General features: G+C 39.8%; 3 protein-coding genes across 3 annotated transcripts in view; 2 read left to right on the forward strand and 1 right to left on the reverse strand.

The window, feature by feature from the left end:
- The window catches only part of LOC133619281 (uncharacterized), a 260,390-nt gene that overhangs the window by 197,639 nt on the left and 37,587 nt on the right, over positions 1-25,164 (reverse strand). The window lies entirely within an intron of this gene.
- LOC133619304 (uncharacterized) lies at positions 1,487-24,566 on the forward strand. The gene is made up of 2 exons (XM_072915424.1): positions 1,487-1,747; positions 22,753-24,566. The coding sequence occupies exons 1-2, from the start codon at positions 1,645-1,647 to the stop codon at positions 23,982-23,984; spliced, it is 1,335 nt and encodes a 444-aa protein (XP_072771525.1). The 5' UTR covers positions 1,487-1,644; the 3' UTR covers positions 23,985-24,566.
- Positions 12,489-14,697, forward strand: LOC133619313 (uncharacterized). The gene has a single exon (XM_061980281.2). It carries the CDS (start codon positions 12,805-12,807, stop codon positions 14,002-14,004), a length of 1,200 nt encoding a protein of 399 aa, XP_061836265.1. The 5' UTR covers positions 12,489-12,804; the 3' UTR covers positions 14,005-14,697.

Genomic DNA, 25,164 nt, shown 5'->3' on the forward strand with positions numbered 1-25,164 from the left:
CTCAAAGCAGATGCATTTCCAACGATAAAGTCAAAGAAATCTGCCGCCAGACCCCCATTGAATCTGCCGGAGTGTGTGAGCAATTCAGGGACAAAGGACCTCGGTAGCACGGCAAGCAATGGCGGCAGTTTGTTCCCGCAGACGAGCGAGCTATCGACCCTAGCTTCCCTGGCCTGCTGACATCAATTCCAAAACTGGACAGATCAGCTTTCAGGAAAAGAGCGCGGATGAGGGTATGTCTACAGAATATATTAATTGATGAAAATTGGGCTGTCTGCACTCTCAAAGTGCATGTTGTTGCCAAATGTATTTCATATGCTGTAAACCTAGTTCATAGTTGTTAGTTTCCTTTAATGCCAAACAAACACATACCAATCGTTGGTTAGAAGGCGATCGCCGAATTCGTCCTCGCTTTCTCCCGTGTCGCTGGCTGTCGTGTCGTTTTCGTCGGTTTCACTTGCATACGGTTCAAACCGATATGGCTCAATAGCTTCAGTTTCTTCTTCAATTTCGTTTTCGCTACCTGCCTCCACACTACAACCATCCGTTTCAATACATTCGTAATCTGTTGAATCGCTTAAGCCGCTGAAATCCGAGTCTGAATCCGAGCTAATGTCGCTATAGCTTGCTGTTCTTTCCGCCATGTTTGTTTGTGTTGGCTTCACTATGTGACGTCACAGGAAAATTGACGGGTGTTTATTACGATGGTTAAAATCAGGCACTTTGAAGCTTTTTTTTAGGGATATTGCGTGATGAGTACAATTTTGAAAAAAAACTTCGAAAAATAAAATAAGCCAATGGGAACTGATTTTTAATGGTTTTAACCATTCTGAAATTGTGATAATGTTCCCCTTTAAGTGGACCCCGACTTAAACAAGTTGAAAAACGTATTGGGGTGTTACCATTTAGTGGTCAATTGTACGGCATAAGTACTGTACTGTGCAATCTACTAATAAAAGTCTCAATCAATCAAAGCTGTAGCCTGTGTGAGAGCTCCTTATTGTCAATTATACCGACGACAATACGGTCGCGGATATTTTCATCCCGGCAGGCACCGAACTCACAGTGCTCTGATAGATCGTACAGGGATCTGACCATTTCGTGGTCAATTGTACGGAATATGTACAGTACTTCACTGTGCAACCTACTAATAAAAGTCTCAATCAATCAATCTGATAAAACAGCAATGTTGTGACACTTTTAAACAGGACAATACTGCCATCTACTGTACATGCATATGTGGCAACAACATTGTCGATTTTTCTTTAATTTCTATCTCCAAATTATTTTGATACCAAAACATTTTTCGCGATAAGGAGCACTTCAGTTATGAGCCATAAATATAATAAAAGATGAAAAGTGTCGCTAGTTATTTAAAAGGTATTTTATTTTTTAAAGCGCAGTTTCCGATTGTTAATGACCGGAAGTTGCACACTTCTGGCGCATGCGCAAACATAAAACAGTGGTCAAGCGGAAAGTCCAAGATGGCGGACTAAGCGGCGTGGCTTTCCGGAGAAGTTTCACATTTACGATCTTATAGATTCAAAAATAGCATCAAATACCTCAACTAATCGCCACGAAACGGACTTTGAGTGTGGAGCGATGGCGTGTTATGTGAAGTGAAGATTGAAGACGTGATAGAAGATGGACGACTACTGCTATGCTAAGATGGCGACGTCCGCTAAAAGAGAAGATGAAAGAGAATCAGCGCCACCAACGGAGAACAATCTGAAAAGCGAAGATGAAGGTGAGTGTGTTGCGTTCCCTCATTTGAAAGCTGTTTGAATTCCAAGCCCTAAAAACAAAAATTAGCCGACTTTGTTGAACAATGTAAACAAAGAACCTCGATCCAAAATGTCTGAAATGTCTGTTAGAAGTTAGTAGCAGTAGTAAACAGTAGGCAAGCAACGATACTTGGTATAATCCTGCGTGAATCCGGCTTTATTGACCGTCATCCTGTGTGTGAGAGAATGTGTGTGTGACTGAACTACTGTATTCGTCCTAACTGGGAGATTAAACACACCCACTAATTTAATCAGAAAAAGGCATTTTTACATGTAAATATTGTTGTACTTAAAAACTCTGCAGACACTCTTTTTTTTAAATCATTTTTGAGTTTGTGGATAAAAATATTTTGTCCCTGAAATAATCATTAAACTTGTTTAATGTGTTGGTACACATTATTTTACAGCACCTCAAATTCAAACTGCACTTTAATGTACTTTTATTAAATATAAAACTCCACAATCGGGGCCTTTTTCCAAGCACTGGTAAAAAGTACTGACGTTTTCAAGTAATTAAAGAATATAAATATCTATCAATCAATGTTTATTTACATAGCCTTGAATCACAAGTGTCTCAAAGGGCTGCACAAGCCACAACGACATCCTCGGTACAGAGCCCACATAAGGGCAAGGAAAAACTCACCCCAGTGGGACGTCGATGTGAATGACTATGAGAAACCTTGGAGAGGACCGCATCTCTAACTGTTACCGGGAGGGCATTCCATAGTACTGGAGCCCCAATAGAAAACGCTCTATAGCCCGCAGACTTTTTTTGGGCTCTGGGAATCACTAATAAGCCGGAGTTATTTGAACGCAGATTTCTTGCCGGGACATATGGTACAATACAATCAGCAAGATAGGCTGGAGCTAGACCGTGTAGTATTTTATACCTATTATTTGAAAATATTGTTTAGTAAATGTTAACGTGAAATTGTATTTTTTATTAAGGATCGCCATTAGCTGGTTGCCACAAAAACCCACTAGTCTTCCTGGGGTACCCAAACTCAATACAATTACAAGTAAAAGCATATAATTATAACTACACACTACAGAAACAAATAAAAGCATCAACAAGCAAACTACACAATACAAAACCAAACAAAAATAATCAACAAGCAAATTAATTTACAGACTCAGATAAAATATTTGTTTCCTTTTAAAAACCTGTTTACTTTCAATGCCGGTGAGAATTCGAGGCAGGTTATTCCAGAGCGATACAGATCTATAAATAAAAGATTTCCGCTATGCACTCTTCCTGGGATGAGGGAGTACAAAATGACCCTCACTAGACGCCCTGGTATTATAATTATGCATAGTGCTACTCTTAACTATTTGGGCCATGAGAAAAGCAGGAGTTTTACTACTGGTCACTGATTTGAACAATATTAGAGTATTAGCTGACAAAAAGTATAAAAGTATTCAGTACATCAGTGATACTTTATTTCCTGCAGAATGTTTGTGATGACAAGCAAAAAAAAGGGAAACAAGTTGTTCTCTTTACCCCTACAAAATGTACAGAAAAGAAGCAAAACTGTGGTCCTAAAACCAGGTATGGTGGGTTACCTCTTGTAAACACAATTATAGATATGAACAAAATGACAATTGTCAGCTGTGAGCATATATTACCTCCATCAAACATGGCGGAAATGTCTGTTACAAGATACTGTGCTAGTAAATAGTAGGGATGCAACTGTACTCGCTATTATCCTGCACGGGACAATCCACCTTTAAATATATTATATATTAATTGAAATCGGATGGTATGCAAAACATAATCTTGATAATTTTTTTGCCATATAGCCCAGTCCTATTCCATCAGCATTTCAGTTCAGTTTCAGCATTTGGGCAGTTTCTACAGAAATGAGTTATGTTCGTACTTTGGATTTTTTGTTTAGCACTTAGCAATAGTGCTAATTGCTAGATCTGCTTATCACTCAGCTTCTAAACTTGTAGCTCATCCTCCTTATATTCAGGCTCAAAAATATAAGGTTCTGGATCATAATTTGTCCCAAAGTATTCTTTGATGGCACTCATGAAGTCTGCCTTTATTAGTAATAGTTGGTGGTGTTGCTGAAGGAAATGGCGAACGTTGTGATGCGTCTGTGAAAATAATGCTGCCGCCGTTTGCTTAAGATGATGAAAATACGTAAATAGTACATGTTATTATGAATGTGCCTGTTATTACAGTACATATATACTTACAGCGTGTATATAAAAAGTTGCTGGAAGCTGTTGGATATTTTTTAGAGTTTTTTATAGGCGAAATAGAGTGCATCCCCATTACCTGCATTGTTAGCTGACTTTTGCTAGCGTTTATTTACGAGTTAGAATCAGTGATGGGCAGTAGTGCACAACAAGTAGCGACGCTATGTAGCTTAACTACAGTTCCCAGTAGCGTGGCGTTAGCCTCACTTCTTTTTGAACCCGTAATGATTCCTGTGGCTTAGCTATTTTTCGACCCATGTAGTGACGTAGCGTCCATCAAACGCTACAAAGAGAGAAAATAAACTGCTAATAAAGGGGTGGGGGGAAAAAAACAGTTGTTCTTATAGATTATTTTTAAAATTTAGTTTTGGTGGTATTGTTTTTACGTTTTCAAATTAATAAATAATTTTGTTATTTATCGTGATTCCAAAATCACTCAAAATCATTGTGATTATTATGTTTTGCCAAAATTGTCCAGCCCTAGACGAGGTATTGGCAAGGACTTCATGATAAACTATGTATCACGGTACTTGAGTCACGATACAATAGTCTATTGTAATATTGTGACATGGAGTTGTACTACGATTTTTACAAAGTCACTGAAAAATGTAAATTTAAAGAGCTTAAAATAAATGTTGTAAATATGTACACTAGATGCCAGTTGTAATACATTGTACAAATTGTGTCAAAACCAAAGTAAATAAAATGATCATCGCAATTATAGAGAAAGTGGATCAAATTTCTTGCATTTAATATCTAAAAAAGTCCTCTACTTCTTAACTACAGACTTCTTTGAGATAGATATTATCTTTTTTAGTTTTGTGATGTAAGCTGTATTGCCAAAAGTATTTGGCCACCCATCAAAAAGATGAGAATCAGGTGTCCTAATCACTTGGCCCGGTGTATGAAATCAAGCACTTAGGCATGGAGACTGTTTCTACAAACATTTGTGAAAGAATGGGCCGCTCTCAGTGATTTCCAGCGTGGAACTGTCGTAGGATGCCACCTGTGCAACAAATCCAATCGTGAAATTTCCTTGCTCCTAAATATTCCAAAGTCAACTTTATTATAAGAAAAGTGAAGAGTATGGTGTCAGAGGCATACTTGCCAACCCTCCCGGATTTTCCGGGAGACTCCCGAAATTCAGCGGCTCTCCCGGACAAATTTTCTCCCGAAAATCTCCCGAAATTCGGCCGGAGCTGGAGGCCACGCCCCCTCCAGCTCCATGCGGACCTGTCGACAGCCTGTTTTTACGTCTGCTTTCCCACAATATAAACAGCGTGCCTGCCCAATGACGTTATAACTGTAGAATGATCGAGGGCGAGTTCTTGGTTTTTTATGTGGGTTTATTGTTAGGCAGTTTCATTAACGTCCTCCCAGCGCGGTAACAACACACAACAACAGCAGTCACGTTTTCGTCTACCGTAAAGCAGTTCGTCTGCCGTAAACAGCAATGTTGTGACACTCTTAAACAGGACAATACTGCCATCTACTGTACATGCATATGTGACAATAACATCTAGGTCTTTTAGAGAGTGCAGTGCACAACTGCGCACACAGCAAGGAGGCGAAGCAGAATGCATCATCAGAGAGGGTGTTCAGCAAAGTTAGAAAAATAGTGACAGAGAATAGAACAAGGATGGACAATTCAACCCTTAACTCAACAATAAGTAGATTAGTGTTATGTGTGTGTATATGTGTAAATAAATTAACACTGAAATTCAAGTATTTCTTTTATTTATATATATAGATAGATAGTAATTTATTGATTTCTTCAGGAGAGTTCCCTCAGGAAAATTAAAATATATATTTATATTATTTATATATATATGTGTGTATATATATATATATATATATATATATATATATATATAGCTAGAATTCACTGAAAGTCAAGTATTTCTTATATATATATATATATATATATATATATATATATGAAATACTTGACTTGGTGAATTCTAGCTGTAAATATACTCCTCCCCTCTTAACCACGCCCCCAACCACGTCCCTGCCCCAGCCACGCCCACCGCCCCACCCCGACCACGCCCCCCCACCTCCCGAAATCGGAGGTCTCAAGGTTGGCAAGTATGGTCAGAGGTCTTGCTCATGATTAATTGAAAAGTTATCTTGGTGGCAGAGAAGAGTGTGCATATGAACAATGTAGATTCAGATAAAAAGATTATAACACATGGAGTACCCCAAGGTTCTGTACTGGGACCAAAATAGTTTTTATTGTATATTAATGATATCTGTAAAGTCTTTAAAGGGGAACATTATCACAATTTCAGAATTGTTAAAACCATTAAAAATCAGTTCCCGGTGGCTTATTATATTTTTCGAAGTTTTTTTCAAAATTTTATCCATCACGCAATATCCCTAAAAAAAGCTTCAAAGTGCCTGATTTTAACCACCTGTCCATTTTCCTGTGACGTCACATAGTGAAGCCAACACAAACAAACATGGCGGAAAGAACTGCAAGCTATAGCGACATTAGCTCGGATTCAGACTCGGATTTCAGCGGCTTAAGCGATTCAACAGATTACGCATGTATTGAAACGGATGGTTGTAGTGTGGAGGCAGGTAGCGAAAACGAAATTGAAGAAGAAACTGAAGCCATTGAGCCATATCGGTTTGAACCGTATGCAAGCGAAACCGACGAAAACGACACGACAGCTAGCGACACGGGAGAAAGCGAGGATGAATTCGGCGATCGCCTTCTAACCAACGATTGGTATGTGTTTGTTTGGCATTAAAGGAAACTAACAACTATGAACTAGGTTTACAGCATATGAAATACATTTGGCAACAACATGCACTTTGAGAGTGCAGACAGCCCAATTTTCATCAATTAATATATTCTGTAGACATACCCTCATCCGCGCTCTTTTCCTGAAAGCTGATCTGTCCAGTTTTGGAATTGATGTCAGCAGGCCAGGGAAGCTAGGGTCGATAGCTCGCTCGTCTGCGGGAACAAACTGCCGCCATTGCTTGCCGTGCTACCGAGGCCCTTTGTCCCTGAATTGCTCACACACTCCGGCAGATTCAATGGGGGTCTGGCGGCAGATTTCTTTGACTTTATCGTTGGAAATGCATCTGCTTTGAGTGTCGCAGGATATCCACACATTCTTGCCATCTCTGTCGTAGCATAGCTTTCTTCGGTAAAGTGTGCGGAACAAACGTCCAATTTCTTGCCACTTTCACATCTTTGGGCCACTGGTGCAACTTGAATCCGTCCCTGTTCGTGTTGTTACACCCTCCGACAACACACCGACGAGGCATGATGTCTCCAAGGTACGGAAAACAGTCGAAAAAAACGTAAAATAACAGAGCTGTTTTGACCCGGTGTTTGAGAAAATGGCGGATTGCTTCCTGATGTGACGTCATCGCTCCGAGAGCGAATATTAGAAAGGCGTTTAATTCGCCAAAATTCACCCATTTAGAGTTCGGATATCGGTTTAAAAAATATATGGTCTTTTTTCTGCAACATCAAGGTATATATTGACGCTTACATAGGTTTGGTGATAATGTTCCCCTTTAAAAAACTCAACCGTATTCTCTTTGCTGATGATACAAGCCTGTAGTGTTCTGGGCAAGACCTTGGCCAGCTCCTAGAGACTGTAGAGAATGAACTCCACATACTAAAGCAATGGTTTGATGCCAATAAACTGTCAATCAACCTAAATAAAACAAAATATATAATTTTTGGAAAAGAAAAAAAAATAGCATACAGTGTCACATAAGAATTGATGCTATGGAGATAGAAAGGGTGTATTCAACAACATTTTTGGGAATCTATAAAGATGATAAATTAAATTGGAAACTGTACATAAATATTCCCAAGACAAAGATGGCAAAAATTATTGCTATGTTACATAAAATTAAAAGCTCTGTAAATCAAAAGGCTCTTAACATGTTATATCATTATTTTGTACTCCCATATCTTAATTATTGTGTTGAAATCTGGGGTAACAATTACAAATCAAACATCAACTCTATGTTCTTACTTCAAAAGAAATCCATTAGAATTGTAAATTATGAGGATTATCATGACCATACCAATGCTCTTTTCATTACATTAAAACTGCACAATCTTGTTGACCTCAACACTGCTATTGTGACGTATAAAGCTCATAACCACATGCTGCCTGGGTATCTACAGGAGAGGTTCAAACCTTGGGAGAGTCCCTATGACCTCAGAGGTTCAGCTGTCTTTCAGAAAGCAAACATAAGAAGGAGCTTAAAAAGTAGATGTGTTTCTGTCAGGGGGGTTCAACTGTGGAACAGCTTGGATGATTCCTTAAAATGTTCCAGTTCCATTCACACATTTCAAAAACACTTTAAGACCAATGTCTTGGAAAAATATATCACTCTTGAATCAACACAGTATTTAACAGAGGTGGGACCAAGTCATTGTTTTGCAAGTCCCAAGTAAGTCTCAAGTCTTTGCCCTCAAGTCCGAGTCAAGTCCCGAGTCAAGACAGGCAAGCCCCGAGTCAAGTCCAAAGTCAAGACTGGAAAGTCTCAAGTCAAGTCCTAAGTCCTGCATTTTGAGTTTCGAGTCCTTTCAAGTCCTTTTAACCACAGACTAATATATTAACACAGATTGTGTATGCTTTTCAAACGCTGTATTTATTTATTAAAACAAGTGCATTTTAAATTGCAGGAAAGAAAATTGTGCTGACATTGCACTTTATAATAGCACTATTAACCAGTCATTTTTAACATTAACTCATTCCTTTACAGAACAAACACATTGAAAAATAAAGTGCAAATGTACTTATTTGTACAAAAGTGTTAACATTGAAAAAACATGACATATACGTGAACATAACAAAAAAGTTGTACTTTTTATATGTCAGGGCCCTATGCTGCATTGCATTTGCAAAAGACCAAATTAGCCAAGACTCTGTCAGTCATTTGTGCACGATGGGGGCGTAGTATGATGCCACCATGGCTGAAAACTCGCTCCACTGGAGCACTGGAGGCAGGCACTGCCAAGACTCTCATGGCCACTCGGAACAGTGAAGGAAGAGTCTTCATGTTCAATGCCCAGAACAAAAGGGGGGAGAGAGTTGTTTTGGGTTGGTGCACTACTTGTAAGTGTATCTTGTGTTTTTTATGTTGATTTAATTAAAAAAAGAAAAGAAAAAAAATATATTTCTTGTGCGGCCCGATACCAATCGATCCACGGACCAGTACCGGGCCGTGGCCCGGTGGTTGGGGACCACTGAGGTAAACAACCAACAGTATGTCAGAAAGCTAGCTAAAACGGTACACATATTCATAATATAGTATACATTTTAACTGACCTTTATTTTACTATTTTTGTCTTTTTTTAGGTGGCTAAAATACGCGGTGCTGCTGACCGCCGTCTAAAGTTACGTGTGATATGTTGACTAACGTAACCCTGCTTAAAAAAAATCACTGAACAAAAAGTATGAATAAGGTAGTGAACTGCAACAGATTCCCGTGTTTGCAATAACGTTATAACGTTAGCAGTGAGTTTACAGCCTCACTGATTTAACTACACAGCAAATAAAAGTCACGTTACTTAGCCAATAAACGTCATCTTACATTCAAAACTTACCGTTCTTTGTGCAACTTCAAATGCCGGACGAAGTTGGAAGTTGTTGCCTCTCCATCAGTAATTTTCGAACCGCATGTGTTGCATACTGCAAACCGTTTTGTGTTGACCACCTCGTAATTTTTATACCCAAACAAAATTATTTTAGGTATCATTTTTTGTTCACTGGCGTGTGGTTTGGACATGTCTTCTTCGTTGGTTGTCCTACAATTTGATTGGATGAATGCTGTGTGATGAAAACAAAGTAGATCTAATTTGATTGGCTGTTGTACTGAGAGCACACCAGCTAACACACGCAACGCTGATAGACAAGTACACAATGAAAAATACGGAGCGCTCCCGAATAACTTTTTCATCTTTGGGTTTTGGGGAAAGTAGCAAGTCATGTCAAGTCATGTCAATTCAAAAGGCTCAAGTCCAAGTGAAGTCACAAGTCATTGATGTTAAAGTCTAAGTCGAGTTGCAAGTCTTTTTACATTTTGTCAAGTCGAGTCTAAAGTCATCAAATTCATGACTCGAGTCTGACTCGAGTCCAAGTCATGTGACTCGAGTCCACACCTCTGGTATTTAATACTGTGATCAATGTTAATTACAAACTAAATGTGGGATATAAATAATAATGGAAGTATAATTGTTTGTATATAGTATATAATTGGTACAAAGGTTTAACTAACACGTGTACAAGGATATTTCATGTCTTTACTGTGTATATAATTGAACAGTGTTTATGTTGTGTACAAGTTGTATTTATAATATGCTGTGCAAAGGAAATTTCATAATTTTTGTACTTTACATAGTTTATAGGGTTAGGCGCAATAAGTGTTCAACTTCAGCCTAAACCCTTTCGGTCTGCAACATTTTCAATTTATGAATGTACAACTGTTTGTTTTTGTAAAACTGTTTGTTTATTTTGTTGACCACTGACCGAAGAAATAATAAACTAAACTAAACTAAGAGTTTGGGAACAACAGCAAGTCAGCCACCAAGTGGTAGGCCATGTAAACTGACAGAGAGGGGTCGGCGGAAGCTGAAGTGCATAGTGCAAAGACTTTCTGCACAGTCAGTTGCTACAGAGCTCCAAACTTCATGTGACCTTCCAATTAGCCCACGTACAGTACGCAGAGAGCTTCATGGGCTGGGTTTCCATGGCCGAGCAGCTGCATCTAAGCCATACATCACCAAGTCCAATGCAAAGTGTTGGATGCAGTGGTGTAAAGCACATTACCACTGGTATCTAGAGCAGTGGAGACGCCTTCTCTGGACTGATGAATCACGCGTTTCCATCTGGGAATGTGATGGACCAGTCTGGGTTTGGAGGTTGCCAGGAGAACGCTACATTTCGGACTGCATTGTGCCGAATGTGAAATTTGGTGGAGGAGGAATTATGGTGTGGGGTTGGGTTTTCAGGGGTTGGTGCTTGGCCCCTTAGTGAAAGGAACTTTGAATGATCCATGATAGCAAAACATTTTGGACAATTCCATGGGATGGCACTTCAAGTTCATATGTGAGTAAAGGCAGGTGGCCAAATACTTTTTTTTACAATATAGTGTATTTCAATATTGTCGAAGCAAATGTTTTCTACTTTCTGTGATTCTAGCTGAGCTTTTCGGAGTCTAAGTCTTGTAAACATTGATCCATCATTCTGGCAAGGCACTAAATGAATGGCTATGAAACACTACACACTAGGGTTGTCCCCATACCAATAATTTAGTACTGGTACTAAATGTATAGATACTTTTCCAAATAAATGTACACAGATAAGCCATGTAGCAGGTAAAACACATTTATTAAAGACAAAACACAAATTGTAGAAATGTGTTACAAAATGTAGTCATTTCACTTGCATTAGTTGACTGCTAATTGGGCAGTTTTAACTGCGCTAATATTTGGCATCAAGCCAAGCAGCTGTGTGCGCGTCTACGTATCTACATGTGCACAGCAGGGGAGCTGGTTAACTTATGAGAGTAGTATGTGTGTTTGTGAGAATGTCAACGTGTTGTCTGAGTGACGTCAGTGAGTGAGCGGGCGAGTAAAGAGAGAGCAGCAGGACAGGTGTAACAACTACATTATACCTGTCACTATTTAAACTCCTTGTGCAGATCTGAATGCTTATTATTTAAATGTTGACCTAAGTCTGAAGCAAAGGTGGTAATACTAATCACCACATTTGGCAGGGCGTGTTTTAAAGCAGCTGTTGTGAGAGTAGCGTATGTGTGTGTGCACCTTAAAGAGTGGCAGTATGTGGGCTGAGTAAGTGAGTAAGTGAGTGGGCAAGTAAGGAGAGGTAGTGGTAGCATGTGCAAGAGTGTTAATAGCATGGTGGATGTCTGGTTGTGCCCTGTGGAAATAATAAATAAAATGACCAAGTTGTAACTAATCGACGGCCTCGTCCTTCCGACCAAAGAGTGGAGCTTTATGGACCCAGTGTTACCCCCGACAAAACATGGGCCCTGGAGGGAACGTCTCCCCTGTGCTCCTCGACCACGGTCTGGGAGCCTACAAACAGGAAAGGTGTAAAGCAACCCTTGCAGAGCGGCAGCTCCCTGTTTAAAGTGTCACCTTTATTGTTAGTTTAGAAGCCCAAATACCTCCATATTGCACTTCACACACCCTCTTTATTAACCAGTAGAATTGTCCTTTGTTGCCTTTCTTCCTCTCCACCATGTTATTGCTTGTATGCACTTTGTGTGTGCGTTTTGACACACTCAAAATCATGTGCCTCGGCTCTGTAGTCAACGCCGCACAGCGGCATTCAGATGAAAGAACGGTACCGGTACTTTTCAAAGGTGGTATAGTAACGATTTCAATTGATTAGTACCACGATACTTTATTAGTAGCAGTATACTGTACAACCCTACTACACACACATACAGTACATAGAAGAAAGTGTGTTTTTGTTGTTGTTTTGCAGACGTCCAGCAGCTGATCGGTAATCCAGAAGAAGTTTCCCCTCAGTTAGGGGGGAGCTCCACTTTGAAGCAGGAGACTCCACAACCACCCTGCATTAAAAAGGAAGAGGAGGAACTCTGCATCACTCAGGAGGGAGAGTGTCTTCTAGGACGAGAGGAAGCTGATTACACCAAGTTTCCACTGAGTATTCTCTCTGTGAAGACTGAAGATGATGAAGAGAAACCACAAGGAGACAACCTCTTAGCTCCACTATCAGATAATGAGGCTGAAGACGAGGTTGAAGAACCTTTGAGCAGCGATAAAGACTGTGAAGGTGATATGAGGACTCACACTGACAACAAACACTCTGAATGCTCTTCAACGAAGAGAGGTAAAACATGCTCAGTTTGTGCTGAAAGTTTTACTAAAAAGTGCCATTTGACTCAACACATGAGAACACATACAGGTGAAAAACCATTTAATTGTTCAGTTTGTGGCGTAAGCTTTTCTCAAAATAGCCATTTGACTCGACACATGAGAACACACACAGGAGAAAAACCATTTAATTGTTCAGTTTGTGGCGTAAGCTTTTCTCAAAATAGCCATTTGACTGCACACATGAGAACACACACAGGAGAAAAACCATTTAACTGTTCAGTTTGTGGCAAAAGCTTTTCTGTTAAGAAGAATTTGACTAAACACATGAGAAGACACACAGGAGAAAAAACATTTAGTTGTTCAGTTTGTGGCAAAAGTTGTTCTGTTAAGAGGAATTTGACTAAACACATGAGAACACACACAGGAGAAAAAACATTTAGTTGTTCAGTTTGTGGCAAAAGTTTTTCTAAAAATAGCCAATTGACTCGACACATGAGAGCACACACAGGAGAAAAAACATTTAAATGTTCAGTCTGTGGCGTAAGCTTTTCTCAAAATAGCCATTTGACTCGACACATGAGAACACACACAGGAGAAAAACCATTTCATTGTTCCTTTTGTAGCAATAGCTATTCTGTTAAGAGGAATTTGACTGAACACATGACAACACACACAGGAGAAAAAACATGTAATTGTTCAGTTTGTGGCAAAAGCTTTTCTGTTAAGAGGAATTTGACTGAACACATGAGAAGACACAATGAAGAAAAAACATTTAGTTGTTCAGTTTGTGGCAAAAGTTTTTTTGGTAAGAGCAATTTGACTCAACACATGAGAACACACACAGGAGAAAAAACATTTATTTGTTTAGTTTGTGGCAAACGCTTTTCTGTTAAGAGGAATTTGACTGAACACATGAGAACACACACAGGAGAAAAAACATGTAGTTGTACGGTTTGTGGCAAAAGCTTTTCTGTTAAGAGGAATTTGACTGAACACATGAGAACGCACACAGGTGAAAAACCATTTAGTTGTTCAGTTTGTGGCAAAAGCTTTTCTGTTAAGAGCACTTTGATTGAACACATGAGAACGCACACAGGTGACAAACCATATAAGTGTTCAGTTTGCGGCAAAAGCTTTCCTTATAACAGCTCTTTGTGTTGACACATTAGAACACACCCTGGAGAAAAAAACATTTAGTTGTTCAGTGTGTTGTAAAAGGTTCCCACATAATGCAGACGCAGTAAAACACATAAGAACACACAAGGGAAAATACCCAATTAGCTGTTTAGTTTGTGGTAAGTTGCTCAAATGTGGCGACATCCACCCTACCCAGGACCTCCTCACTGCTTCTTTCACAAATATCTGAAGTATTCATACAAACTTGGATTATTTGGAGCATAATCTTATCTACTCATGACCCCATGTCTTCTCTGTATCTGAAACCTTCCTGAACAGTAAGATAGATGATGCTTCAAGTGCTTGGTTACTCCTCCTTCAGTCCAGGGACCTGGGGCATCATGTGTCAACTTCGTACACGCTCAAAAACCTGCACGACACCCTTTTTCACGGCATTACAAACTGCCAATTTTTACTCCTCAGACTGATTGATGTGCAAATCAGAGACTTATGAACAATTAACCCCCACAACCCAACCCCCACCTCCCTCGACATTCGGCCATAACAGGTTCAATCCGGCCCGCGAGATGAGTTTGCAAAGTGTAAAATTCAGCCGCATTTTTTAATGAAAGAAACTGCTGTTCTAATTGTGTCCACTGGATGTCGCAATAGCAATTCTGTTAGGCAAGCAAATAATAATATTAATAATAATATATTTTATTTGTAAAAAGCACTTTATATTGAGTAAACAATCTCAAAGTGCTACAGTATATTAAAAAAATTTTTTTTTAAATTAAAAGATAATATAGAAATAAATATAAATAAAAACTAAAACATCCAAATAGCTATAACTAGTATGCATATATCTAAAAAGAAGGGTTTTTAAGCCTTTTTTAAAAGCATCCACAGTCTGTGGTGCCCTCAGGTGGTCAGGGAGAGCGTTCCACAAACTGGGAGCGGCGGAGCAGAAAGCCCGGTCTTCCATTGTTCGTAGTTTTGTCCTCGGAGGTTGGAGGAGGTTAGCCTGTCCGGAGCGGAGGTGTCGTGTGGAGGATTTGGGGGTGAGTAGTTCTTTGAGGTAGAGGGGGGCATTTCCTTGGAGGCACTGGTGGGTTAGCAGGGAGACTTTGAATTCAATCCTGAGTGGAACAGGAAGCCAGTGAAGGGATTTAAGAATTGGTGTGATATGGTCATATTTCCGCACTCTCATCAGGATCCTAGCAGCACTATTCTGTCAGTACAGCAGCTTCTGGATGTTCTTTCTGGGGATCCCGACAAGAAGTGCGTTGCAGTCAATGTTCCCTTTAATTTTTCACGTGTGTGAGCAAACGCACAAACACCCTGAGCATTCAGTGGAATACAGACATGCACACTGTGGTCATACCAGCAGCACATTTGTCTCAAACCTGACATAACAATTTAAATGTCCTATTATTATAATCAAGTGACAGTAGTCTTTTTCAAGAGATTATTTTCTAATATATGTGATTTGGCCCACTTAGATATTGTTTTTTTTTCAATCAGCTATGCATTATAGTATTTTATGCCTGGGTGGGGGTCCTGCTTTGGAAAGATTGTGTACCCCTTTCAGAGATCACATTTAGTTCCCCTTAAAACATTCACATGTTGCATGAGATGAAGTGTTTATTAACTTTCTGTCCGGAAAATAAATATTTCTATTAGCAATTCTGTACTCCTGTAACATCATTTCATGATTAATATCCAAAAAATAACATTCTTAAAGGGGAACATTATCACAATTTCAGAAGGGTTAAAACCATTAAAAATCAGTTCCCGGTGGCTTATTTTATTTTTTCGAAGTTTTTTTTTAAATTTTACCCATCACGCAATATCCCTAAAAAAAGCTTCAAAGTGCCTGATTTTAACCATCGTTATATACACCCGTCCATTTTCCTGTGACGTCACATAGTGATGCCAATACAAACAAACATGGCGGGTAGAACAGCAAGGTATAGCGACATTAGCTCGGATTCAGACTCGGATTTCAGCGGCTTAAGCGATTCAACAGATTACGCATGTATTGAAACGGATGGTTGTAGTGTGGAGGCAGGTAGCGAAAACGAAATTGAAGAAGAAACTGAAGCTATTGAGCCATATCGGTTTGAACCGTATGCAAGCGAAACCGACGAAAACGACACGACAGCCAGCGACACGGGAGAAAGCGAGGACGAATTTGGCGATCGCCTTCTAACCAACGATTGGTATGTGTTTGTTTGGCATTAAAGGAAACTAACAACTATGAACTAGGTTTACAGCATATTAAATACATTTGGCAACAACATGCACTTTGAGAGTGCAGACAGCCCAATTTTCATCAATTAATATATTCTGTAGACATACCCTCATGTCAGCAGGCCAGGGAAGCTAGGGTCGATATTCTTCTCTTGACGGTGTGAGCCAAGACATCCAGGGGGTTTAGCTTGCTCGTCTGCGGGAACAAACTGCCGCCATTGCTTGCCGTGCTACCGAGGTCCTTTGTCCCTGAATTGCTCACACACTCCGGCAGATTCAATGGGGGTCTGGCGGCAGATTTCTTTGACTTTATCGTTGGAAATGCATCTGCTTTGAGTGTCGCAGGATATCCACACATTCTTGCCATCTCTGTCGTAGCATAGCTTTCGTCGGTAAAGTGTGCGGAACAAACGTCCAATTTCTTGCCACTTTCGCATCTTTGGGCCACTGGTGCAACTTGAATCCGTCCCTGTTCGTGTTGTTACACCCTCCGACAACACACCGACGAGGCATGGTGTCTCCAAGGTACGGAAAACAGTCGAAAAAACAGAAAATAACAGAGATGATTTGACTCGGTGTTTGTAATGTGTTTGAGAAAATGGCGGATTGCTTCCCGATGTGACGTCACGTTGTGAGAGCGAATAATAGAAAGGCGTTTAATTCGCCAAAATTCACCCATTTAGAGTTCGGAAATCGGTTACAAAAATATATGGTCTTTTTTTCTGCAACATCAAGGTATATATTGACGCTTACATAGGTCTGGTGATAATGTTCCCCTTTAACAAATGACAGTAGAATAAGCACACTGATTGAGGAGTCATAGTAAAACGACCTGAAATTTACACTTTACGTGTAGTGTTGGAGTTGTCCAACTTTTTGTGTGGCCATAAGCGCACCAGTGGCTTATTGCCATAGTGTATGTGTTGGTGCAGGTGAGAGAGAGCAAGCGGCTGCTGTTGATATAACAGATGACAAAGAGTTGCTTTTGGCTTGGTTTGTACGGTAGACAACGACCAGTTTTGCTTGATAAAAGTATTTTACACATTGTTTTGGTGTGGTTATGGCCAACAAACAATTTTGCTAAATAAAGGGATCAATGGAATTCCTGTCCTCCGTTAAGTGTCTCCACAGACGTTACAATAATTTAAAGGGGAACATTATCACCAGAGCTATGTAAACGTCAATATATACCTTGATGTTGCAGAAAAAAGACCATATATTTTTTTAACCGATTTCCGAACTCTAAATGGTTGAATTTTGGCGAATTAAACGCCTTTCTATTATTCGCTCTCGGAGCGATGACGTCACAACGTGACGTCACATCGGGAAGCAATCCGCCATTTTCTCAAACACATTACAAACACCGAGTCAAATCAGCTCTGTTATTTTCCGTTTTTTCGACTGTTTTCCGTACCCTGGAGACATCATGCCTCGTCGGTGTGTTGTCGGAGGGTGTAACAACACGAACAGGGACGGATTCAAGTTGCACCAGTGGCCCAAAGATGCGAAAGTGGCAAGAAATTGGACGAAATTTGTTCAAAATACGAGGCTGTGGGGAAAGCAGACGAAATGGTCAGTCGTTTCTTCCGCACACTTTACCGACGAAAGCTATGCCATACTTGCCAACCTTGAGACCTCCGATTTCGGGAGGTGGGGGGTGGGGGCATGGTCGGGGGCGGGGCGTGGTTGGGGGCGTGGTTAAGAGGGGAGGAGTATATTGACAGCTAGAATTCACCAAGTCAAGTATTTCATACATATATATATATTTATATACATATATATATATATATATATATATATATATATATATATATATATATATATATATATATATATATATATATATATATATATATATATCCTGAAAATATGCAAACAAAACTGTGTTTAGATAATTGATACTTCAAACTTGCATAAATAAATATTAAGGAATATAACATAACTTGGCTTCTGAGAGTTTCAAAATGTAATGAATAAAATGCTAAAGTTTTTAATGCTATGTCTAGCATTAAAAGATTACAGTTGGTACAAAATGCGGCTGCTAGACTTTTGACAAGAACAAGAAAGTTTGATCATATTACGCCTATACTGGCTCACCTGCACTGGCTTCCTGTGCACTTAAGATGCGACTTTAAGGTTTTACTACTTACGTATAAAATACTACACGGTCTAGCTCCGTCCTATCTTGTCGATTGTATTGTACCATATGTCCCGGCAAGAAATCTGCGTTCAAAGAACTCCGGCTTATTAGTGATTCCCAGAGCCCAAAAAAAGTCTGCGGACTATAGAGCGTTTTCTATTCGGGCTCCAGTACTATGGAATGCCCTCCCGGTAACAATTAGAGATGCTACCTCAGTAGAAGCATTTAAGTCCCATCTTAAAACTCATTTGTATACTCTAGCCTTTAAATAGACCCCCCTTTAGACCAGTTGATCTGCCGTTTCTTTTCTTTTCTCCTCTGCTCCCCTCTTCCTTGTGGAGGGCGGGGGGCACAGGTCCGGTGGCCATGGATGAAGTGCTGGCTGTCCAGAGTCGGGACCCAGGGTGGACCGCTCGCCTGTGCATCGGCTGGGAACATCTCTGCGCTGCTGACCCGTCTCCGCTCGGGATGGTGTCCTGCTGGCCCCACTATGGACTGGACTCTTACTATTATGTTGGATCCACTATGGACTAGACTCTCACAATATTATGTCAGACCCACTCGACATTCATTGCATTCGGTCTCCCCTAGAGGGGGGGTTACCCACATATGCGGTCCTCTCCAAGGTTTCTCATAATCATTCACATCGACATCCCACTGGGGTGAGTTTTTCCTTGCCCTTATGTGGGCTTTGTACCGAGGATGTCGTTGTGGCTTGTGCAGCCCTTTGAGACACTTGTGATTTAGGGCTATATAAATAAACATTGATTGATTGATTGATAAACAAGCAATTATTTTAATTAAATATGGTCATTTTAAATGAATTATTATGATAATTTAAAATCAATTATTTCAAATATGTTTATTTTAATGTATAATTCTATGGCTGGATGTAATAAGGAGTCAGGAAAAAATACAAATAAAAATACAATTAATTTTGATGTTTTTAGCAAAATATAGTGAAAATGTATTTAGTTTTTTTTCCCTCAAATTAATAAAGATATTTATTTTTAGGTAAAATAAACATAATAATACAATTTATCTCTAGTCTGGATTATTTAGTTCTTGTCACCCAGTTGTCCTCACTCAGGCCCGCCAGGAGCTGGAGTGGGCGTGGCTTCCAGCTCCGGCTGAAAATCGGGAGATTTTCGGGAGAATATTTGTCCCGGGAGGTTTTTGGGAGAGGTGCTGAATTTCGGGTGTCTCCCGGAAAATTCGGGAGGGTTGGCAAGTATGAGCTATGCTACGACAGAGATGGCAAGAATGTGTGGATATCCTGCGACACTCAAAGCAGATGCATTTCCAACGATAAAGTCAAAGAAATCTGCCGCCAGACCCCCATTGAATCTGCCGGAGTGTGTGAACAATTCAGGGACAAAGGACCACCTTATTTATTTATTATTTATTAACCACAATCGAGGCAGAAAGGAACGGATATGCGAAGGCTGTTCAAATGTCCAGATTGAGCCAGTACTTGCAATTAATAAATCACCCAAAAGCAATCACCCACAGATTTAATAATGGTGCCAGTGAAGCCAGAAAAACAGATAGTTAGTTTCAGTGATGAAGGGATGCCATTTTTTCCAGTGAAGATTGATTGCACATGGAAAAATGACAAAAAATAGTTAAAATCTTTTTAATCGGTCACTTCAGCTAACTGAATTAATGGGTGACTGAATGAATGGCTGAAGAATGAATGAGTGACTGACTAACTGAATGATAATAGATTTTAGTGCATCACAAATTAAATCTGCGGGCAGCACGGTGGAACAGGGCTTAGTGCATGTGCTTCACAATACGAAGGTCCTGAGCTCAATCCCGGGCTCCGGACCTTTCTGTGTGGAGTTTGCATGTTCTCCCCGTGACTGCGTGGGTTCCCTCCGGGTACTCTGGCTTCCTCTCACCTCCAAAGACATGCACCTGGGGATAGGTTGATTGGCAACACTAAAATGGTCCCTAGTGTGTGAATGTGAGTGTGAATGTTGTCTGTCTATCTGTATTGGCCCTGCGATGAGGTGGCGACTTGTCCAGGGTGTACCCCGCCTTCCGCCCATGTGCAGCTGAGATAGGCTCCAGCACCCCCCGCGACCCTGAAAGGGACAAGCGGTAGAAAATGGATGGATGGATGGACTTCAGCTGTAGGCTAGTATGTATCTTACTGGACAAAAATAGCACATTTAAAATGCTGAAATCGTGGAAAAATATATGTTCCTAGCGCGCCTGAAATGGGCTGTCTGCACTCTCAAAGTGCATGTTGTTGCCAAATGTATTTCATATGCAGTAAACCTAGTTCCTAGTTGTTAGTTTCCTTTAATGCCAAACAAACACATACCAATCGTTGGTTAGAAGGCGATCGCCGAATTCGTCCTCGCTTTCTCCCGTGTCGCTGGCTGTCGTGTCGTTTTCGTCGGTTTCACTTGCATACGGTTCAAACCGTTTCAATACATGCGTAATCTGTTGAATCGCTTAAGCCGCTGAAATCCGAGTCTGAATCCGAGCTAATGTCGCTATAGCTTGCTGTTCTTTCCGCCATGTTTGTTTGTGTTGGCTTCACTATGTGACGTCACAGGAAAATGGACGGGTGTATATAACGATGGTTAAAATCAGGCACTTTGAAGCTTTTTTTAGGGATATTGCGTGATGGGTAAAATTTTGAAAAAAACTTCGAAAAATAAAATAAGCCACTGGGAACTGATATTTAATGGTTTTAATCCTTCTGAAATTGTGATAATGTTCCCCTTTAACAAAGTCTCTGTACAGTTTGTCGTGTCGTCAAGTAACAGAAAAGAATGGACGTGTTCAAGTCGCGAGCAACGACTCGTTAGCAGCGTGTTTTGAAGACTAGCCTACAGTTGTTTGGTCGATGTCTGAATTTTTAATCAAAACAGAAGAGTTCCTCATTTATGAATTGTATTTCCTTGTTCTTAGTAGATAAAGGAAACTGCGAAACATGTCAATACTGGCTTTATTTTAACAGAAAATCTTACTACATTAAACACTCACAGTCAAAGAACAATTTTACAAGGTTAAAATATAAATTAAAAGACATTAAACACATTGGGATTTTCTTGTTGCACTGAAAGAAAAATTTCCATATTACATATAGTCTGCTATAATCAAGGATTAGATTAGAATAGAACATAAAGTTTTACTGACATTATATTAAATTATTCATGATTTGTGGTTGCCACTCCTGGTCTGTGCTTGAAGAAAATTCACATTTTTAATTATTAATTAAGTACTAAAAACAAAACTATGGATAAATGTACACAGATAAGCCATGTAGCAGGTAAAACACATTTATTAAAGACAAAACACAAATTGTAGAAATGTGTTACAAAATGTAGTCATTTCACTTGCATTAGTTGACTGCTAATTGGGCAGTTTTAACTGCGCTAATATTTGGCATCAAGCCAAGCAGCTGTGTGCGCGTCTACGTATCTACATGTGCACAGCAGGGGAGCTGGTTAACTTATGAGAGTAGTATGTGTGTTTGTGAGAATGTCAACATGTTGTCTGAGTGACGTCAGTGAGTGAGCGGGCGAGTAAAGAGAGAGCAGCAGGACAGGTGTAACAACTACATTATACCTGTCACTATTTAAACTCCTTGTGCAGATCTGAATGCTTATTATTTAAATGTTGACCTAAGTCTGAAGCAAAGGTGGTAATACTAATCACCACATTTGGCAAAGCGTGTTTTTAAGCAGCTGTTGTGAGAGTAGTGTGTGTGTGTGTGTGTGTGTGCACCTTTAAAAGTGGCAGTATGTGGAGTGAGTGGGCAAGTTAGGAGAGAGAGAGCGAGCATGATCAGGGGTGTGAATAGCATGGCGGATGTCCGGTTGTGCCCTGTGGAAATAATAAATAAAGTGAGCAAGTTGTAACTAATCGACGGCCTCGTCCTTCCGACCAAAGAGCGGAGCTTTATGGACCCAGTGTTACCCCCGACAAAACATGGGCCCTGGAGGGAACGTCTCCCCTGCGCCCCTCGACCACGGTCTGGGAGCCCACAAACAGGAAAGGTGTAAAGCAACCCTTGACGTGTCACCTTTATTGTTAGTTTAGAAGCCCAAATACCTCCATATTGCACTTCACGCACCCTCTTTATTAACCAGTAGAATTGTCCTTTGTTGCCTTTCTTCCTCTCCACCATGTTATTGCTTGTATGCACTTTGTGTGTGCGTTTTGACACACTCAACATCATGCGTCTCGGCTCTGTAGTCACCGCTGCACAGCGGCATTCAGATGAAAGAACGGTACCGGTACTTTTCAAAGGTGGTATAGTACGGATTTCAATTGATTAGTACCGCGATACTTTATTAGTAGCAGTATACTGTACAACCCTACAACACACACATACAGTACATAGAATAAAGTGTGTTTTTGTTGTTTGTGTCTAGCAGACGTCCAGCAGCTGATTGGTAATCCAGAAGAAGTTTCCCCTCAGTTAGGGGGGAGCTCCACTTTGAAGCAGGAGACTCCACAACCACCCTGCATTAAAAAGGAAGAGGAGGAACTCTGCATCACTCAGGAGGGAGAGTGTCTTCTAGGACGAGAGGAAGCTGATTACACCAAGTTTCCACTGAGTATTCTCTCTCTACCAGATAGTGAGACTGAAGACGAGGTTGAAGAACCTTTGAGCAGCAATAAAGACTGTGAAGGTGATATGAGGACTCACACTGACAACAAACACTCTGAATGCTCTTCAAAGAAGAGAGGTAAAAAATGTTTGAGCTGTTCAATTTGTGCTGAAAGTTTTACTAAAAAGAGCCATTTGACTCAACACATGAGAACACACACAGGAGAAAAAGTATTTAAGTGTACAGTTTGTGGCAAAAGCTTTTCTCAAAATAGCCGTTTGACGCGACACATTAGAACACACACAGGAGAAAAACCATTTAATTGTTCAGTTTGTAGCGAAAGCTTTTCTCAAAACAGCCATTTGAATCGACACATGAGAACACACACAGGAGAAAAACCATTTAATTGTTCAGTTTGTGGAGAGAGCTTTTCTCAAAATAGTCATTTGACTCAACACATGAGAACACACACAGGTGAAAAACCATTTTGTTGTTCCTTTTGCGGCAAAAGCTTTTCTCAACATAGCTCTTTGACTCAACACATTAGAACACACACAGGCGAAAATACATTTAATTGTTCAGTTTGTGGCAAAAGCTTTTCTATTAAGAGGTATTTGACTGAACACATGAGAACACACACTGGTGAAAAACCATTTATCTGTTCAGTTTGTGGCAAAAGCTTTACTGTTAAGAGCACTTTGACTGAACACATGAGAACACACACAGGCGAAAAACCATTTAGTTGTTCAGTTTGTGGCAAATTTTTTTATAAAAATACCTCTTTGACTGAACACATAAGAACACACACAGGTGAAAAACCATTTAATTGTTCAGTTTGTGGCAAAGGATTTTCTGTTAAGAGGAATTTGACTCAACACATGAGAACACACACAGGTGAAAAACCATTTAATTGTTCAGTTTGTGGCAATAGCTTTCCTCAATTCAGCTCTTTGTGTCGACACATGAGAACACACACTGGAGAAAAAACATTTAGTAAAAGGTTCCCACATAATGCAGACGCAGTAAAACACATAAGAACACACAAGGGAAAATAACCAATTAGCTGTTTAGTTTGTGGTATGTTGCTCATATGTGGCGACATCCACCCTACCTAGGACCTCCTCACTGCTTCTTTCACAAATGTCTGAGGTATTCATACAAACTTGGATTATTTGAAGCATAATCTTATTAAACACATTTTGTTATAAGTTATAAAAATGTGTTCAGTTCTCAGAGACACATCAATGTCAGTGTAGCTGCTGACAGAAGCAACATGTATATTTGATATATAATGTCATAGTTGGTGAGAATAAATAAATACAATGCATAAAGATAAATTCATATTGTACACATAATGTGATTAAAAGGATATTTCCTTGGGTTAATTCATGAAAGTTTATTTTAACTTTATTTTTGTTACAAACCCATGTCAATTGAGTGGGGAATATAATTTGTTCACGTTGTTGTGGGGACAATTAATATGTGAGGGAATTAAGGAAGCAGCATGAGACGACAAGTGTTTGATGTGGAAGACGTTAATGGAGTCTCGGATTGAAAATAAACTTTATTCCCTTGGAGTTTATGAGGCCAACGAGGTATGATTACTTCTGATATGTTTGTGAAATCTGTGTTTTCTTTTTTTGGATGTCAGACTAATTGTAAGTTCTGTTTACTTATTTTATTACTTCTAATGGCATTATATTTGGCATAGTTGGTAACGTGAAGAAGACGTGGCTGAAATAAATGTCTGTGAGAAAAACGAACGACTTGAGCCTTGATTAAGACCTCGGAGGGAGTAACTCTGATAATGGGCCACAATTTTGCAGATCAGTGATTTGATGAGTTTTTTGTTTTTTTTTAAAGTATGGGTTTCAACTAAGGCTGTCAATGTTAACGCATGTGATTATTAAAAAGAATATATCGCGTTACCATAAATGAATGATGATTAATCACAGTGTTGGTTTTGACCGGCGCAGGAAGGCAGTGCGCATTGCACAGGCAGCGATGACGTCACACAGCAGTGGTAGAGGGATGTGCTCTGCGCCCACTTTCGCTTCAAAACAAACCTCGATGGAACTTCAGATAAAACTGAGGTTATTAGTCAGTAATGCAGCGACAAACTTTCTTATCATCGGCACACATCAAGTTTAAAATAGAATCAAAGAATCAGGACGAACTTTGTCCTGTATGTTTATTAAGTAAGTGGCCAACAGAGCCCATTATTTTGTTTTCATG

This window comes from Nerophis lumbriciformis, linkage group LG20 (genome assembly GCF_033978685.3).
Source record: "Nerophis lumbriciformis linkage group LG20, RoL_Nlum_v2.1, whole genome shotgun sequence".
Classification (NCBI taxonomy): Eukaryota; Metazoa; Chordata; class Actinopteri; order Syngnathiformes; family Syngnathidae; genus Nerophis; species Nerophis lumbriciformis.